Raw genomic sequence first — 17,859 nt, 5'->3', positions numbered from 1 at the left:
TAAGTATCCCCTATAGTATAGAGGATATAATAGGTAAAGTCCTTTAGTTATTAATAGGTTAGTAGTAGCCTAAGGTTAGCCTAGCTAGTTACTTAAGTAGCTAGCCTAGCCTCCTAGGCAGTTAATAGTTACTAGAGATCCTTAAAGGTAATTAACCTCTGTTAATAACTATTTATATAATACTAAAGTGTTAATTATAGTATACCCTATTGCCTAGAGGTAACCTAAGAAGATACACTGTTTTTAATATTAGCAAGTGCCCCTTAGATCTTATCTTTAGTATATTAGGTTATAGTATATTAAAGAGTATATCCTAAAAAAATAAAGTAATTTAATAAAGAATAGAAAATATTGTAATAGTTTAAAGTTAGAGGTTATCTAGAAAGTCAGTGGCTAGGCGGCATTTTTAGGGTGGGCCATATGGGTAGGGGGGCCATAAGTGGGTGCTTTGACTTAAAGCTTCGTTGGAGCAGCCTGTAGACGCAAGCGGAAAATACACAGCAGAAAGCTATTGCCAAACATGGAGACAATCAAGATGAGGTTGCCACCGGAAGCCTCAGAAGATCGCGCCCCCGAAATTGGACCAAAAGTGTCGTAGGTTGCAACTCCTTTCAGCGTGCCGTTATGTACTAAAGTAGTTTCAAGCCCTTATGCGAGCCCTAGCTGCAAGGTCTACTTCAGGAGCGGGCAGCCGTTTATAGTCCCGCGCGGTCTACTACGCGAAGGGCTCGAGAGCATTTGCTACAAGTCGAACGAAATACGCCTCGAGAACGTGCTGGATGAATGCGGCCATGTAGTTATCCACTACCTTCACACTGGCAGATGGCAAACCCTCGACGATGCAGACTTGCCCGGTGCAGCGAGACTTTCGAAACGACTAGAAGTCAGCTTACTCGTATACGGCACGGCGCAAACATACAACTTGCCAGGCTTGGCGGAGCTCTCCAAGCAGAAGATCTCTCAATATGCCGGGGCGTTGCCTGCTTTGCAGGTTCTTGTATTAGCATCCGATGCTTGCCAACTCTTGGGGGAGGGGGACCTCTGGTTCTCTACGTTCATCAAGCTGCGTGTTGAGGAGCTATTTCAAGACGCTTCGTCGCAGGAAAAAACGCGCTTCTTGACGTGTTTTGACACGGCGACGCCATACTCCAAGATGCTCGTCAAACTCATCGTTGAGATATGTTGCAGGAACTCGGCCCCTTTCTGCCCTGAATCCCAGCCTAATACGCCTCCGGCTGAACCGGAACTGCCGGAACCGTACGACCCCACTGAACTTTCTACAAAATACAAGAAGAAGAAAAAGAAGAGAAACCCGTGGGAACATCCTGCTGAAGAGGAAGCCCCTCCCGTGGCCATCGCGGACCCAGAGCCAGAACCAGCGCCCGCGTCTGCGCGATGGACGGAATCGGAGCCAGAACCAGCGGTGGAAGCAGCGCCAGACCCACAGACTGTTTATGAACTTGGATGGCCGACGTCCATGTCCAAGACGGACAGGAAGGAATCGATGGAAAGCCTACGGGAACGTCCTCCTGAAGAGGAAGCCCCTAGGATGGCCATCGATGCAGAGCCTGAACCAGTGCCAGATCTGCCAGGACCAGCGCAATGGGCAGAGGCAGAGGCACAATCAGCTAGAGAACCAGCGGACCTGCCGGCTGTTCATAATGGTGGATGGACGACGCCCACTCCCAAGGAGAAGAAGAAGAAGAAGAAGAAAGCCTCTGTTTAAAATGTTGAAGGGTGAAACTCTCCAACCTGTCGTATCGCGCTGGAGTTCAAGGAGCAGTAATGACAGCGCCATGGGCGTCCTAGCGCGGGGCAAAACATCTTGTGAAGTGTATTAGTGTCAGCTCACGTGAGGGTTTCCTTATCGTATTGGTTTTCAGCAACAGCAACGACAACTCTCGCTCATGGACTTTTCTTTTCTTGATTACTGTTTTACTGCATCTCGCTCGACCCTTATGCGATCTTCGAGTATGCCTTTGATACACTCGCTTGTCTCTTGTCGCATGCTGTGGTCTTATGGGGGTTTGTTGGTCAAGTCGTCGGTGAATGTGATATGTCCAACAGTCAACTAGCCATGTGCAGCTTCAAAGTTCGGCCTGTAGCATGAAAGCGCAGTGAGCTGAGGTATTACCCAGGCCATCAAAAGCAAGCATAACGATGATGCTGAGCAACCTGGTACTACTCCCAAATTGTCATTTCAAAACCCCTGCTTGTTGTCAACTTCCACTCATACTTACAACACCTCTATCGGAGTGCGCGTCTGGTGTATCAGACACAGTGGCAGAGTGTGGCGTCTCCAGCATGTACCAAAATAGCGGCAAGGCTTTGATAGTGTGATGACAAAAGTAGAGCCTCAGAACTACAGCTGTTACTGCTACAGCCGCATTTATATATCGTTATCTCATTACGAAAAGAAAAAGAAAAAGAAAAAGACAAGGAAAAGGCAGGCAGCGCATGTCACTTACGATACGATGGAATTGATAAACGGCGTCGTTTTTGTGATTGTTACTAGAGGTACTTGACAATTCCATTTCTGGTCTTTACAAGCCGTATACTTCCTCGTCGTTGAAAAACACCAAGACGGCCTGGCTTCCCCTGACCTCCACAGCCCCGTCATCGCCGATGGTCTCGATGGCCGTCTCGCCCACCGGCTCGCCTTGAGGGAACGCTTGCCCGGCCCAGGTCGCCAGCTTGCTGTCGCCCGTGTTCACGTAAGGCGCCGTCATTCTCTTGGCGCGCACGCCGCCCCCTTTCCCTGCGCGCGCCAGGGCCGACAGGTCCAGACGGACGGTGTGGTCCGAGGTCGAGTTGGCGTAGTACGGCTTCATGTTGACGAGGGCGAGCTTGGATACCCGGCCGCCCGCGTAGAAGGCGTACGCGGCGAAGGAATCGGGGCTGACGCCGGGCGGCGGCGAGAGGGCCCGGACGCGGGTGTCCGGGACGGCGAAGGCCTCGGCCATGAACAGCTGCGCCAGGAACGAGGGCAGGGTGCGCGCGGGGCCGCGCAGGGAGCTGTCGCGCGGGTAGAGCATCGAGTACGTGCTGTAGCCCGGGGTCCCGTTCTCGCCGGGCGTGTTGAGCTGGTCCCTGGATTGGAGGGCGAGGGTGGCGCCCTGGTGCAGGTGGACGGCCGAGGCGTTGCGGGTGGCGTAGATGAGCTGGGTGTCGACGACCCAGAGGGCCTGGGCGAAGGTGTCGGTGACGTTGGGCGCGCCCGAGCAGCTGACGGAGTTGTACTCGCCAATGTTCCAGCGCTTGCCGACGTCGAGGGCCGCGCGGGCGGACGGGTAGATCTCCTCGTCGCAGTACCGGACGAGCTCGGTGTGGTTCAGGATGTTCGGGATGGTCGCGAGGGCGGCGCGGGCCGGGTCGCAGGTGGAGAACCCGTAGGAATGGATCGAGTAGACGCCGACCTGGTGCTCCGAGTCGATGCCGGCCGGGATGAGGGCGATGGGCCGCACCTCCAGGCCGGAATCGTCGGTCGTCGCCGACGAGGCCCACCAGCGCTCGCTGGGAAGGTCGGAGTGGCCGGTGGCGTTGACGGCCGCGTCAATCCCGCGCGCGTATTCCTTCCACTCGTGGACGTAGGCATCCGTCGAGAAGTTCCAACGGCTCTGCTTGTAGTTTGTGGGTTCGTTGCCCAGCTCGTAGTACGCAATTTTGTCGCCCTGGTAATTGACGGAAGCGACCGCCAGGCCCTTGGCGATATCCAAGCTCTCGTTGCCAAAGTTAAGCGTCGAGATGAACTTGGTGCCGTTGGGGAAGTTGTCCCAGCTGTGGTAGTAGTCCGGGCCGACAGTCGTCCGCCAAACGCCTCCCTCGGGGCTGGTAGTGCGGACCGGGTCTCCGCCTTCTGGGTCGAATATCATGCTGTCCATGGTGATGCCACCGGGCCGAATAATCGGATGCCCGCCATGTTCATGAATCCGGTTGAGCAGGCTGAATGTGAGGTTGTTCGGCGTGCTTGCGTTACCGAAGAACTCGACCCAAAAGGCCGGTTCGAACGAGAAGGAAGCAAACGAGTTGGCGTGAGGTATCGAAGCGCCGTCTGCGTTCCGCGGAACGTCCAATCTGGTCGAGTTTGAGCTGCTTCTTCCACTGGGGTGAGCTCGAGCTGCGCCGGCTGCTAGCAGAGCTGTGGCGGTCCAGAGAGGCCCCATGTTGATAACACACGAACAGTGAAGGTTCACGTTGAGCCACCCAGCAAAACGAAGAGCATCGGCATGTGTTTCTTATTTCCCATCTATATATTCAGGTATTCATGGCCGCACTCGCAAAAGCGGGCTAATACCGGACGGCGATAGCCATGCCGAGGCAAGGCACTGATGGCATCGAACGTATCGTCGCATCAGAGAGCCAACCCCAGGGCCGTGATAGGTGCGGATCTTTTGGCCTGGAGATACCGTAGGATCGTCCCACTTCTCGGCAAGGATGCAATATGATGGAGGATTGCGGAGAAGCGGGGGAAGCGGAGCAACTCATGTCATCAGCCGGCATTGTTTGCTTCTTGTTATCATTTGATTCTCATGGAAAAGCTCGTATCGTACAGCGACGAGTAGACGAGTAAGGGACTCGAGCTTTGGCAGGGGACTGGGGCCACCTTGCAGACGGATAATAGAGACTAGGCTGCGGATCTGCGTCGTAGGATATAATTGATTATTATTCCTGATGGTGTTTTGCTGATCCCAAAGTTCTACGTTATTACGTTTGGCTCCTATGACAAAAACCGGTACGACGTGTTGCATCGTTGACCAGATGAATGAAACACGCTCAACACACGATGTTTTATGTATTCAAACTACATAACACTGTTGTCAACCTCACTCCAAGCCCAAATTGTCATTACGCTGTGACTTGATACAACATGGACCCCTAGACCGAGAAACGGATGAATGTGTTACACTACGCCCTGGCGCCAAACCATGGCACCTCAACACGCCGGGGTGACCGGGGCGGTCGCGAAGTACGTCTTGTAATAGACGTTATCGCCAACGTTCCTCGCGACGCTGGGCGGAGCGTTGAGCGGACCCCCCTCGTTCCTCGCGTTGGGAAAGAGAAGGCTGGGGGCGTCGGGGGACAGCGTGCCGGTCGGACATCCGAGGGCGGTGCTGCCAAAGTACGGGTCGAGCTTCGAAAGCGCCCACGCGGAGGCGGCGGCCACTTCGGCGACGGTGCCGGAGACGAAGAGGGGGGTATACGAGTTGACGGCCTGGTACAGGTCGCAGAGCAGGCTCGTGGCGTTGAGGTTGCCCGTGCCGAGCTGGGCCGCGCCGGGCACGACGATGTTGCGGGGGTAGATGACGCCGAGCCCATCCAGCAGGGTCTGCACCGCGCCGTACGGCGTGGAGCGGCGGTACCAGTTCTCCGGCCAGGTCTCCGGGACGTACTGGAACTCGCCGGTCTCGCTGTCGTACTTGGCTCCGATGATGGAGGAGATGGACTCGTAGTTGGCGACTCCTCCGGCCCCGTACGTGCCGTTGCTGAAGAACTGGAGGGGAGGGGGTTCGGATGTCAACGTCGGCCGCACTTGTTGGAGGCGAGGGCATTTCTGGGACTCACCTGGGGGTAGAACGCGAAAGCGCCGAGCGAGGCGATCATCGGGAAGGGGAAGTAGTAGAGGTAAGGGTTGTTCTTCTGGGAGAACATGGAGGACTGCTGGTACTGGGTGGCCATGTTGGTTAGGTCGAACTGCTTGGTTCCGCTCTCGGCAACGATGCCGACGTTCTGCTTGAACAGGCGGGACGAGAGGTGGTGGTTGTCGCCGCATCCGTTGTAGAAGTCCTCACGATTCGGGGAGATATCGGCCTACGGAGAGGGGGACGTTAGACGGGACCATGGCCCTGACGGAGGTGCTCTCCCCTACCTCGACCGTGGAGTGTCTGTTCAACCCTCCAACGCCTCCTGGGCCGGCCCCCAAGTAGAACGACTCGGTGGCGATGTCGCCGCCGGTTAAGATGGCAAAGACGAGCAATACTGTAGCCACATCGGGACCCATGTTAAAGCCGCGGGCAGCGGCCTCGATGACTTGGCCAAAGTTGACGTGTCCGTTGCGGGGCAGGTAGCCGTGGTTCGCGAGCAGGTTCAGGCCCGGGCATGGTCCTCTGCTGTCGCCGGGACCGGGAGCCCTGAACTCATACCCGGGCTCGGGACGCTTGTCGTCCGGGTTGAGGGCGCCTTGGACGACGCTCCCGAGGAGGCCGCTGATGCTGTTTATGAGCGAGCCGAGCACGCCTGTGAGGAGCTGCGGTTCCGGCGCTGGGTTGCGCTTCTCGAGCTTCTCGAGGCCCTCTTTCACGGCCAGCGAGGGGAAGGCTACCGCGGAAGCGGCGAGCGAAGCCAGAACTGCAGCATGGAATCTCATGTTCTTTGTGATGTAAGCAAGACTATGCTTGTGAGTGGTGGTTTGGAGTAGTCGACGACGAGAGGGCGGGATGAAGCCAGTGGGCTACATCGACATTAATATACGCTTCTACGGACGCGCAACGAGCAAACCATGTCGATCTGGCGATATCGTCATAACCGCAACATCTCAGCTGTAGCATTCCAAGAGTCGTTCAGTAAGACACCGAAATTCCAACGTCAGTGCCACCGCAGTCTATGCCCTAGACCTCCACAACGCCATCAGCAACGACTTGGCGAGGTGGAACAGTGCGCCTCACAAATAGCTAGCGGGAATGCCTTAGCTAGCGGGAATGGCGTCATAAACGGCGTCAGCGGCACAAAGTCTCACCCCAGACTTGGACTGGGTTCACGATCTGGCACAGACCGTATGCCGGAGAAGGCCGAAAGGGATATATCTCGCAATGCTGAGCCGCCGGCCCGGTGCTAGAGCGACACAGACTGCGACAGCAAAAGGACATGAGTCCAACCCACACTATATCGCCAGTTCATCTATCTCTCCGTCTGGCAAACTCTGCTGTAGTCATTGGTAGATCGAGTTGGCCACGGGAGAGGGATTTTTGTGACTTTCACATAAGGCCCAGATAGCATTTTGCCTAGCAAAGGGGTTTCACTAGCGCGTACTACGCCGGACTCTTCTTTTCAGCAACAAGCAAGGTGATCGGGTGCATCGATTCGGGTTGGAAGCTCCTAGATAACTACGTAATTGCACACAATACAAATCCGATGCTCAACAGTTACATATAGCGCGGACACATCAATTGCCCACGGCATGGAGAGGAGTAAGGGGAGGAGGCGCTTGTTGGATGCATATCCACCATATACGGATGCATATGTACCATATATAGTATACACGGCAACGAGAGCGCGCATGCAGCCCGAGTCCGGCGTCTTGATTCGGCCCTTTAACGCCTCCGATACTCATTTCGTACGGGGGGAGACTTATACGCTCTGCGCACACACGTATGCGGCGGCACCTTTTCGGACCGATGATCTGGCTCGCCCGACTCGGCGTGTACATCTCGCAGCTCCTGGACAACTCTCTCCATCCATCGTCAGCTGACGATTAGCATCACTGTTGCTCGTCATCTTCGTTCCAATACCGCGCTCATATCTGCTGTTCCGCGAACAGCTTCTTCCTATGCAGTCCGGTCCGGGTTTGATTCACTTGTACCAAGGGCCCAGGATCTGGTCGAGGAGGTCGACTCATCGTATTACGCACCATATAGACACCCTCTTCTCCTGTCTTCCTCTCCGCTCCCTATGCATCTCTCCGTCATCGAGAACATATTAATAAACACAGAAACTTATGACAATCTACCGTGAAACTGTATTCGACCGTGACCCACCCATCTTTCTGGCCCCCAGCAAGACATGGCCGTGCAACCGTCCCAAGACACCATCTATTTCATCTGGAGAGACAACGGTCACCCCTCGCAGACCTCATAAACGTACACCGCGCTCCGCCCCTCCTCCGGCGCAAAGTACAACCTCACCCGTCCCTCGACGAGCGCGACGTCCATCGGGTTCTTCGTCATCAACACGCCCTCCCCGCCTCCTTCGCCCCCCCTCGCCCCCGTCCTCTCCATGAACGGTGCCTCCCACACGGGCACCATGTCCTCCGCGTCCACGACCGCCAGCCCGCCGACCTCGACGCCCGGCGCCGCCGTCGCGATCCCCGAGCACAGCATCAGCGACCGCCCGCCCACGCGGCCCAGCGACTTGCAGTCCTGGTAGTCGACCCAGTACGACGGGTTCACCGTCTCCCTCTCCGGCTCGTCGAAGCCCCCGCCGCCCCCTTGCTCTCCTCCTCCTCCTCCTCCTCCTCCTCCCCCTCCTGCTGCTCCAACACCGTCACCGCCGCCGCCGAGCCTGACCTGCTGCTGCTGCTGCTGCTGCTCCCCATCGCCCCCCGCCCTTACTGCCCCGACTCTCGTCCTCCCCAGGTCCCACCGCCTCGCCGTCCTCCCGCCCCAGTTCAGCGTCGTCAGCGTCCCCGTCTCGACGTCGTGCACGATCCCGCCCTGGTGGTCGTCCACCCGCAGCACGGCCTCCGTCGTCAGCTCCGCCGGGTCGATCCTCACCACCGTCCCCGTCGTGTTGGGCCGGTACTGCGAGAGAGTCGCCCAGATGTGCCGGCCGTCGTAGTCGAGCCCGCCGTTGTGGTACTGGGGTGGGTTCCGTCGTCAGCTTTCTCCTCTTTCCCCTTCTCCTCTCCACCTACCTCTGTCCCGATGCAGGGCCGGAAGCTCAAACGACGGAGAACAGCAAAGACTCACCTCCAGGTCCCCCTCCTCCGAGACGACCCAGTCTGCCAACCGCCGCCCCGTCCCGTCAAACACCACCATGTGCGCGAACCCCGCCCCTGCGGTGCGGTCTGTCCCGTCTACCCACTCGCCCCCCGGGAACTTCTCCGTCGGGACCGTGTACTCCCCCGCCGACACCCAGAACCTCTCATCCCGCCCGTCCCCTTCGTCTCCCCCGGCGGCGTCAACGGCAGACGACGACGACGACGAGGATACCGATCCTCCCGCCAGCCTCACGATCCCCTCGGGCTCCCACAGCTCCCCCTCCAGCTCCACCCTCTTGACGAATCGTAACCGGCTCCCGCCACCCGGCCCTGCTCCCCCGCCGCTGATGCCGGACCGCGTGAGGCCCGTCAGCTGTCTCACGATCTCCTCCCCGTGCCGCCCGGCGCCCGACGGCGGAAGCGGCATCGGCGCCAGCGGCATCGTCGGGTCGGGCCTCGTCATGTTGTTCTTCTTCTTCGCCTCACTCGTCGTCGACGTCGCCGCCGTCGGCATCATCATCGCGGCCATCGTGCTTCCCGTGACCTGCGTACTGCCTACTGGGCCGAGTAGTCCGAGGATGAATGCGGCGTAGGTGACGAGCTGGGATGGCGTGGCGCATCTCATGACAACCCCTCCCTACCTCTTTCTCTCTCTCTCTCTCTCCCTCTCTCCACAGTGGTTGACTATTTCCCCCGGCGTGCCGTGAGTGCGTATTCTGGAACGAGGTTCAATCGCTCGCGTCAGTACATGGAACGAGCAGATCTTTTATTGGTAGCCTTATCGATAAGGAGCGATTTGATGTGTTGCCCTCGATATCATGTAGTTGCGGGAAGTAAGGTTCCGGAGAACGTTGGTAGCGCAAACGTCTTTGGCCACACATGACCGACACCCCCGCCCCGCCCCAGCCCGCGTCATCCGTGTCCTCCATACACGCATTACGCAGGCCAAGAACTCAAGCTACCTGCATCATCTGCATCGGACGAGGCTGCACAGATCCCTCAACAGCAAGCCACATGTTTCAATAGCTCCATTAGTAGATCGAGTGTCGGTGTGCAGTCGAGACGTCGAGTAAGTAATCTATTCATCTTATCCGTTCAAATACCAATGACAATGCGGAACCACCCGCCCGAACCCTTACCGACGTTATATACGGTATCAAACATCATACACATGATGCCGGCGGCAATCAGGCCAGGCATGCTTTGAGTCCTCAACTCCATAATTACTCCGTCATATACATTGCGGCAGGTTGCCCAAAGTTGCCGAGCAGCAGGCCAGAGGCACGTCCGCCTCGTGCATCCGTAAACAAGCAATCCGATTCGTAACAGCCACCAGGTCTGCTTTAGACTGTCTTGCCGCCGCAGTCTGGGATTGTGACGCCCGACTTGATGTTTCGGTCAACCGTCATCAGGCCCCACTGGTCCTCCCATTCCTTGCCCTTCTCGTTGAACTTGATCTTCCACGGCTCATCAAAGGCCGAGAACCAAAAGTAATTCGTGCCGTTGGTCAGGGCGGCGCACACCCAGTCTTCTAGAAGCGTGTTCAGCTCGTCAATACCAGCAACCGAGGCATTGGGGCAATCTGTGGCCGTGGTGCCGGAGCCACAATTCGTGCCGCCCTTGGTAGGCCAGCCAATCTCGGCAATAACGTTCTTCTTCTTGTCCGTCTTGAAGAAACTGCCGGCATGCCCCTCCCAAAAGGTAGTCGTCCACGCGGCTGCCTCTTTGGCGTTGGTGCCAGAGAAGAAGGGGTGGATGTTGGCCATGATGTAGTCGCTTTTCGCCGCCAGCGAAGCCGTCCAGTCGTCGCCGAGATCAGATGTGGCGACTGGCAAGCTCAGTCCCTTGCTCGTCAGGTTCGTGCGCACCTCGGCAAGGAGGTTTCCCAGTGCTGCCTCGGTCATTTCCTTTCGGAAAAGGATCTCGTTGGCAACGATGATGCCCTCAAAGTACTTGTCACCGTACTCGTCAAGAATATCCCACATCTGCTGGAGCTGTCGTGCGTTTGTCGTCGTGTTGCCGTCCTGCCAAACGCCCATCCAGATCTTGATCGTGTCCTCCATCTTCAGTTTCTGAATCGAGTGGATGAGCATCTGAGTCTGGTTGCAGTCGGTACCGTACAGGCGGATCGTGTTGGTGAGCTGGCTGAGCACGGCGAGATCGCGCGTAACGTTATTTTGCGATGGTGGGTCGTGGACGCAGTCAGGATACTGAGTGTTGAGAGGCGTGTAGTCCATTCCGGGAAACACCTTGTGCAGGTCCTTGTTGTTCATGAGCTTCTTGATTTCGGCACTGTTGATGTCCAGGTCGCCGTTGGAATTCTTATCGTCGTCCGCCGACTGGCCTTGTCGACTTGAGCCACCGTCACGGCTGTTCCTCGACATCAAACCACCCACCGTACCGCCAATGATGGCGCCGGCAATGACGAGGATGACGCCGATAATTATGCAAATTTTCCACTTTCTCCGTCCCTTGTTCTCGCTCCTTACCCATTGGTACTTTTCTTGGCCTGCGGCATCAATCGCGTCGCCATTTTGGTAGCCCGAGGACGAGTCTTTTGGGTCGTAGTATGCATTGGCGTTTCGGTTGGCCATCAGGCCAACAGCGGCACCTCCTGCCGCCGCGCCCCCAGGGCCGGCCTTACTTCTGCCTGTGCGGTCGCTGTTGGACAGGCTGAGCATCGAGTTTCTCCCGCTCCTGCTTCTACCATACTCCAAGCCGTCGTCACCGTCGTCCGCGATCGAATTGGGGTCTACGACACCGAGATGGTCGGGGTGCCTCTGGTAGTACGTATTATCATTGTAGTAGTCGCTGAAACCGTACGGGCTCGAGGCCGGCGATAGCCTCGCCGGGGACGCAGCCGCGGCTCCCAGAGCGGTCAAACTCGAGTGAGAATTGCGATCCGGGAGACTGCCTTGGTATGAGCGCGGAGCGGTGGTCATCTCGTAGGCGTCCCCCCGCGGCTGGCTGTATGTCTGTGGTGGGACGTTGGGCTGCTGGAACTGTCCTCGTGCCTGAGGCGGCGGCACCTGGCCAACGTTTCTCATGGCATCGACGCCGCTCTCCCTCGCGTTGCGCTCGGCGACCGTGTAAGCGATGCCGGCCATGCCACCGGATGCAGTGTCACTGAAGTTATCTGCGCCAGGGGTGATGTTGGGGTTGAGATTGCTCTGCTGCGGAGGTGCGTAGCGTTCGGGGGCCCATTCACGATGAGGGGGGACTTGGGGGGTGGAATCGATGGGCGAGACGGCCCGCTGAGCGCTGTAGCCAGCAGCAGCACCGCCGACAGCTCCCACAGCAGCTGATGGTGGGCCCTGCCGATCGTTCCTCCGCTCTTCTCTCATGCGAGCAAAATTAGGGTCGGTGTGGGCATCGGGATACTGCTGGGGGTAGTAGGCCTGAGGCGCGCCGTTGTGGTACTGATGGTCCTGGTAATGTTCAGGAGGGTTGGGCGTATGCGACCGATAAGAATTGTCCAAAGGCTCGCGTTCGGCGCTGCCGTCGTCATGGTCGTATCGAGGCATGTTTCGAATATAGATTAGAGATCAGGGGGAAGATCGCACGACCCTCGTAGGCTGAGTTGGTGACTGACCAACAGGACCTCCTCCTGTTGAGGGTAAACGAGGATGGTGTAGGAGGTGGAAACCGTTGAAAGAGACGGGGATGTTGACCCGGAATCGGGGGCGGCTATTGCGAAGCGTGGGCAAAAGGAATGCGGATGTAATTTTAGATGTCTCGGGGCGACGACTGATTGATTGTGAGCGTGGTGTTCTTGCCGCAAACACTATGGCAGTGTCCGTCTGGTCATTCCAGCCACTGCAGGTATGCGACGGGTGCGTGACCGGATGGGACAGAGAGACGAGGAAGCAGAGACAACAAAAGAAAAGAAAACACTGACCTCGGTGCACCACAGGTCGCCCAGTAACTCGGAGTACGACAGCGACGCAAGTCAAGTGCCTCCGACTAATGCAAGCCTCGGAGAGTGTGACTGCGGTAGGGCGCAAGGTCCCGAGATCGCGTGTGCGTCTGCTCGTGTAGGTGGGCGGACGAAGCGAATGCAAGTGCAACAGTGTCGTTGGTGCGAAGGGGACACGCACTCGCGGGCGCAGCAAGATGTTGTCTTGAAGCCCCTATTGCGACGAATCGTTTTGAAGACTGTTTGGAGGCCGGACGGGAGGCAGAGGGCTGATGGGAGTTGGTGCAGTAGGTATGGTGGAGGCGGAGGAGAGAGGGCGTAAGCCGCCAAGTGAGCTTGAGTGCAACAGCGGCCTATTGGGTTGTTTTTTGTGGAGGGGGGGTTGTTTCGCCCACAGCAGCGCCAGGTTCGAGGATCGTGTTGTGTTCTTCCGTGCGGCTCCCTTGTGTGGTAATCGCTCGTATTCCGACCCGTGTTCTGTTGCCGTCGAAGCGAGACTCTTTCTGGAGTGTTCGCCCGCGGGGTACGGAGGAGCAGGAGCCCAGCGAGGCACCGTTGTATTTGGTCCGGTTGTCGTGTTGTGAGAAGAAAAGACCCGGGATGGGGAAAGGTCAGGTTGGGTTTTGGAGGGAGGAAAAGAAACGGAAAAGTGAGAAGCCGTCAAAAAACAAGACAGAGGAGAGAGATGGAATTGGGAGAGGCCAGAACCCCCCAGGCGAGAGAGATGTGGTGTGTCGTATGCAGTACGAAGCAAGGTTGCAGCACGTTGGAGGGTGGCTTGGATCTTGGATCCTGGCTGGGTAAACTATTTCAGTCTTGGCCTTTTTGCTTTGGGTGATGGATAAGATGGTCGCGGGTTTTCTTAGATATGCGCTGCTAATGGCGCCGGTCGTGTTTCTTCTGGCTGGGTGATTCGCGTTACTCACTCGTCGGGTTCGTCAGTCGGTCGTCGTTCGGTTGCAGTTCGAACAAGACGGAGGACGGAGGATAGAAGACAGAAGACAGAGAGAGAGAGCAGAGTCAGAATTAGAAGCAGCAGGAGCCGCCGTGACGGTGTGTGGTCGAGAGAGGAAGGCACCGAGAATCAGGAACAGGAACAGCAAGAGACAAGGGGTTGAACACTATGCTATCCCGTACAGGGTAACTGCAACGGGGGCAGGTACCTGCCACCTTACCCTAGGCAGGTAACTGCAACGGGGACAGGTACCTACCACCTTACCCTAGGCAGGTAGGGTAGGTACATATGTACACATACTATGTAGTACGTCGTACTATGTTGGTAGGTAGGTAGGTTTAGTGGACGACGAGCTGGCGGGAGGGATACGGTTGTTTTCCCTTTGCATCCCTTCCACCCTTGCTTCCCTCCTTCCGTGACATGGCAGGATCGTTGCTTCCACACAGCACACAGGACAAGCAGGGCAGGCAGAGCAGGTACAGAGGGAGCCACACCTTCCCCCTCACCCCACCACCCATTCTTTTGTTTCCTCTGCTTTCGTTTTCCCTTGTGTTTGTTCCGTGGCCAAAATGTCAATACCACCTGGCTGTTACACGGACTGCACGAAGGAAGGGTGTACCTTGGTCGGCATCTCGTATGGAAGGGACGTTTACGAATACCTAACTATCGTATTACGTAGTTGGTGATGCATAGGTAGGCGCTGTGGTGTGGTACGTGTATCCGTCGGTGGTAAGTAGGAGCCGCCCAATGGGATGAGGAAGGAAGGTACCATTGGCTACCGTCTCCTTCCACCTACCCAGTTCAAGTAAGGTTACCTACCTAGGTAGGTGCCGTCGCAGTAACCACCAGACAACACAATGCCCATGGGCAATGACAATAAGGACAATGACAATGAGGACAATGACATACGGAGTACCGGAATGTCAACGGCCAAGCCTTGTACCTCCACACGGGAATCTGGGGGGCGCGGTACCTTGCCGTACGTACGTGCGTGCGTGCCTTCTCTTGGCCGACCGCATTTCCAGTCACAGTTCCGGTTCCACGGCTCCCCGGTCCACCCGGTGCTGCCCTGTTCGTGCTGGTACGCAGAGGACCGATAAACTGCCGACGATTGCGCTTCCAGCATCTGACAATGAACGAATGATTAAAAATCGAGCCGCGGTGCAGGGAAAAGCATCCCTCGGAAGAATAAAGAGGCACAGGGAAAGGGAACTGAGATGCGTCGTACGTGTGTACTAACTACCTCAGGTATCTAGGTAGGTAGGTATCCAAGGGTAAAAATCAGGGCAGGCGATTAAGCCAGGCCCCCCGGCCATGATTGTTGCTTCTCCCGACGTCAGTCCGCTTCCTCTCTTCAACGCCTAGTGTGCTGCCGATGCATCCGCTCAACAACAACAACAACCATTGACGCGAGGAGAGTGAAAGAACAAGGTGAGAGCGAGCGAGCAAGGGGCATGGAGAGAGAGAGAGAGAGAGAGAGACAGAGACATTAGTGCCTTTCTAAAGGCGGCTGTGCAAAACACTATTGTACTGTACTTGCTTGTACCTTATGTAGTAGTAGCGTTACGGATGCGCCCTCGGCCGGCCCATTTTTATTTTATTTTTATTTTATGGTTTCCCGTCGTTGTTTGTTCCGTTGGGCGTCGTATCTGCATGCATCTCCCGTGGATTGAACGCCGACTCAACTCGAGACGCAGGTGCTCGTCCCGGATGCCGAGTGAGACGGCCCGTCGTGTGGATGAGACTTGGACTGAGCGTGGTGATGTATGTATTGTACGGAGTATGTGTGTGTGCATTTGTGTGTGTGGCTCTGAGTCGCTGTTTCTTGCGTGGTTGTGCTTCCAGAGAGAGGTGGAGAGAGAGGAAGGAGGGGGCCCTGGGATCGGTGGCGCCTGTCCCACTCGGGGGTGTGTGTGTGTGTGTTGGTGGATCCTCTGGGCCGGCCGTGGTTGGCTGAGAGACGAAGGCGCCTGCCCCTCCCGCGCCTCCTCGTTTCGTTCAGTGAAGGCAGGCAGGTACGAATAGGAATAGGCACAGGTAACTGCCGCCGCAATTCGCACAATTTTTCGCATTCCGTCCCCCACAGTTTCCTCCTAGTCACGATGGGGGCCCCCCGCCGCGACAATCAATCCGACCTCCTCTTCAAACCAGCTTGGGAATGCCCAAACATGTCGAATTCCACCGACTCCGTCATCAGTCGATGCTGCTGCTGCTGCTGCTTTCGCTATTTGCTACAGCCCAGCCTCGGCCTTTCTGATCCATCACTAACAATCCCATCCCAGCAGCGTGGTGCGAAGCGCGCGCCGAGTGACGGACGATTCGACCAACAGACACGGCAAATCCTCGCCGTCGACTTCCATCACCGATCCGGGCATTCGCTCCGTTGGCCAGGCAGGGCCATGACAGCCTCCTTCATTCTCCCATCCGTGCAACTGACCAGGGGAATCGGCAAAGGCGGCACAATGACGCAGATCGTCAGGCCTAACGAGCCAGACTGAAAGAGAGACAAGCTTTTCAAAACGTCCTCTCGATCCAGCCACCACACACCGCGGTCTCCCGCCATTAACTGGCTGCACCGAGTATTTCGTACTATTCCTACCGAAAGGATATTGATGTCCAAATCCTAAACCACGCACTACTCGACCCGGTGTCAACGCCTCACAAACAAGAAACTACCAAGATTCACTTGCAAGGCGGTTCCTCGTCTTGAAACCATCAGGGAGGCCCCTTTCGTCTCACCCGTCCTGTCGTCTCATACCGCTGCTCCGTTGTCTGCGAACGCCCCTCACCAAAACCACCAAACATGCGCAATACGCAATAAAGCATCTTCGCCTGCCCTGCAGCGTTGACCCATGTCGGCGCATGACATCACAAAATTTCGTGTTCTGTCCCTCAAACAGGATCCTCTGTTCGAGGCTTTCCAGCCTTGCTTTCTTAGCCATCTTCAGGGCCTGCTGCCCCTTGACGACTGCACCCTTCAAATGGCGCTCAGCCCGTCTTTCCAGCTATTGATGCTACTCGGCGATTCGCATCCAACTCAAGTCCTCGGCCCCCGACTATCGGCCCCCGACGCTTCAGCTCCGGCGCCACACACCTGTCGCTCGTTCCTGTCATCACCACACTACGCCTTCGGGCCGCAGGCAACCCACAGCTTCGCCCCCGTGCACGCCGTCGTCCTTTGACACTGCCTATCGCCCACGCCGTGTTTCTGCCTGTCGGTGTCAGCTACTCCGTCCCCGGCAGCCCTCCCCGACTGCTGCATTGTCTCGTGTTGACGAGTCAGCCAGGACCCAGAAACAAGGCGATCCAACATGCATTTCTTGACTCCCGCCCCAGCTTGCTACCCAGAAATAGAACGGCTCTCCAGAGGAAATAGAAGAAGAAGAAAAGGGGGGGGAGGGCAAGAAGCCTAAACGGTGTCTGCCCACCTATTCCAACACACCAGTCAACATGCGTTATTGACTCTTTCCAGTATCAAGTCCAAGAACAAGCTTGGATTGGCTATGTTACCCCTGGTAGGTTTTTGACCCAGCCATACTTGCTCAGCCTCCGGTGTGTCTCCGTGAGCCCATTGGCAAGCGTCAATTGCAACGAGCTCCTCGGGCGCACTACTCTCCTGAGCAAAGGTTGCAACCAACTGCTCATACCAAGTCCATTATGCAATGGCGTTTGCCCGACTAAGTGACTCGCCGCGACGGCATAGGTAGTCTTGACACTACATGTTCTTTTGTGACATGACGAAGCTAAGCATCGCGAGAGCTCAGTGTAATCCTGCGGTGCTCGGTCTCGCTAGTTCTCACGGCATAGTGTCTGCTGACGTGGCCGCCCTGTAGGCCGAGATAACGGTTAACTACACCTGAAGCTGGGTCCGGCCTGATTGGTGGCGACAACCGTGATATCAAACCTGCTCGTCCATCACCATACATATCCCCAAGCGGGTGATGGAAGGATGGCTGGTACTTCAGTTGGGGTTACGTGGGCATCTTGCTTCCCCGTTTCTCGTCTCTGCCGGAACTTATGTTTCCTGAATGAAATAACGGACGTTGGAACACAACCGCACAGCTCGCCGAGAGCACGCTCATAGAGCCCAGTGCTCGTGCTGCTTCAAGAGGTGAAATCGCAATGGTGGACCGCAGTGCAGTATACATCTGCCAGGTACGCCAAGCATCAACCTGAGCATGTTCCTGTGTTGCGCCCGTCCAGCTTTGTGATGGCTGAGCCCATGGGAACCTTCGTCCGCCACAAGAACAGAGCCTCCCTCCCACAAGACCACCCGGCGGAAAGCGCTCACCGGGT

General features: G+C 56.7%; 6 protein-coding genes across 6 annotated transcripts; 2 read left to right on the top strand and 4 right to left on the bottom strand.

The window, feature by feature from the left end:
- Positions 1-520: 520 nt before the first annotated feature.
- Positions 521-1,726, top strand: LY79DRAFT_523998 (uncharacterized protein; the record flags this gene model as incomplete). The annotated part of the gene is made up of 2 exons (XM_060555585.1): positions 521-594; positions 646-1,726. The coding sequence occupies 2 exons, from the start codon at positions 521-523 to the stop codon at positions 1,724-1,726; spliced, it is 1,155 nt and encodes a 384-aa protein (XP_060409926.1).
- Positions 1,727-2,543: 817 nt separating this feature from the next.
- On the bottom strand, positions 2,544-4,163 carry LY79DRAFT_672968 (glycoside hydrolase family 79 protein; the record flags this gene model as incomplete). The annotated part of the gene is made up of 1 exon (XM_060564113.1): positions 2,544-4,163. One exon carries the CDS (start codon positions 4,161-4,163, stop codon positions 2,544-2,546), a length of 1,620 nt encoding a protein of 539 aa, XP_060409925.1.
- A 770-nt stretch (positions 4,164-4,933) lies between these two features.
- LY79DRAFT_523969 (uncharacterized protein) lies at positions 4,934-6,364 on the bottom strand (the record flags this gene model as incomplete). The annotated part of the gene is made up of 3 exons (XM_060555582.1): positions 4,934-5,491; positions 5,563-5,808; positions 5,867-6,364. The coding sequence occupies 3 exons, from the start codon at positions 6,362-6,364 to the stop codon at positions 4,934-4,936; spliced, it is 1,302 nt and encodes a 433-aa protein (XP_060409924.1).
- Positions 6,365-7,829: 1,465 nt separating this feature from the next.
- LY79DRAFT_593325 (uncharacterized protein) lies at positions 7,830-9,317 on the bottom strand (the record flags this gene model as incomplete). The annotated part of the gene is made up of 4 exons (XM_060561542.1): positions 7,830-7,871; positions 7,899-8,279; positions 8,325-8,570; positions 8,682-9,317. 4 exons carry the CDS (start codon positions 9,315-9,317, stop codon positions 7,830-7,832), a joined length of 1,305 nt encoding a protein of 434 aa, XP_060409923.1.
- A 359-nt stretch (positions 9,318-9,676) lies between these two features.
- Positions 9,677-12,366, bottom strand: LY79DRAFT_368002 (endo-beta-1,3-glucanase). The gene has a single exon (XM_060552809.1). The coding sequence runs from the start codon at positions 12,214-12,216 to the stop codon at positions 10,036-10,038; it is 2,181 nt and encodes a 726-aa protein (XP_060409922.1). The 5' UTR covers positions 12,217-12,366; the 3' UTR covers positions 9,677-10,035.
- Positions 12,367-14,992: 2,626 nt separating this feature from the next.
- Positions 14,993-15,615, top strand: LY79DRAFT_566130 (uncharacterized protein). The gene has a single exon (XM_060558792.1). The coding sequence runs from the start codon at positions 15,133-15,135 to the stop codon at positions 15,586-15,588; it is 456 nt and encodes a 151-aa protein (XP_060409921.1). The 5' UTR covers positions 14,993-15,132; the 3' UTR covers positions 15,589-15,615.
- The last annotated feature ends 2,244 nt before the right edge of the window (positions 15,616-17,859 follow it).

Source organism: Colletotrichum navitas (assembly GCF_030913465.1).
Source record: "Colletotrichum navitas strain CBS 125086 chromosome Unknown LY79scaffold_76, whole genome shotgun sequence".
NCBI lineage: Eukaryota > Fungi > Ascomycota > Sordariomycetes > Glomerellales > Glomerellaceae > Colletotrichum > Colletotrichum navitas.
Note: the sequence above shows the minus strand (reverse complement) of the source record. Positions and strands in the feature narration are given on the sequence as shown.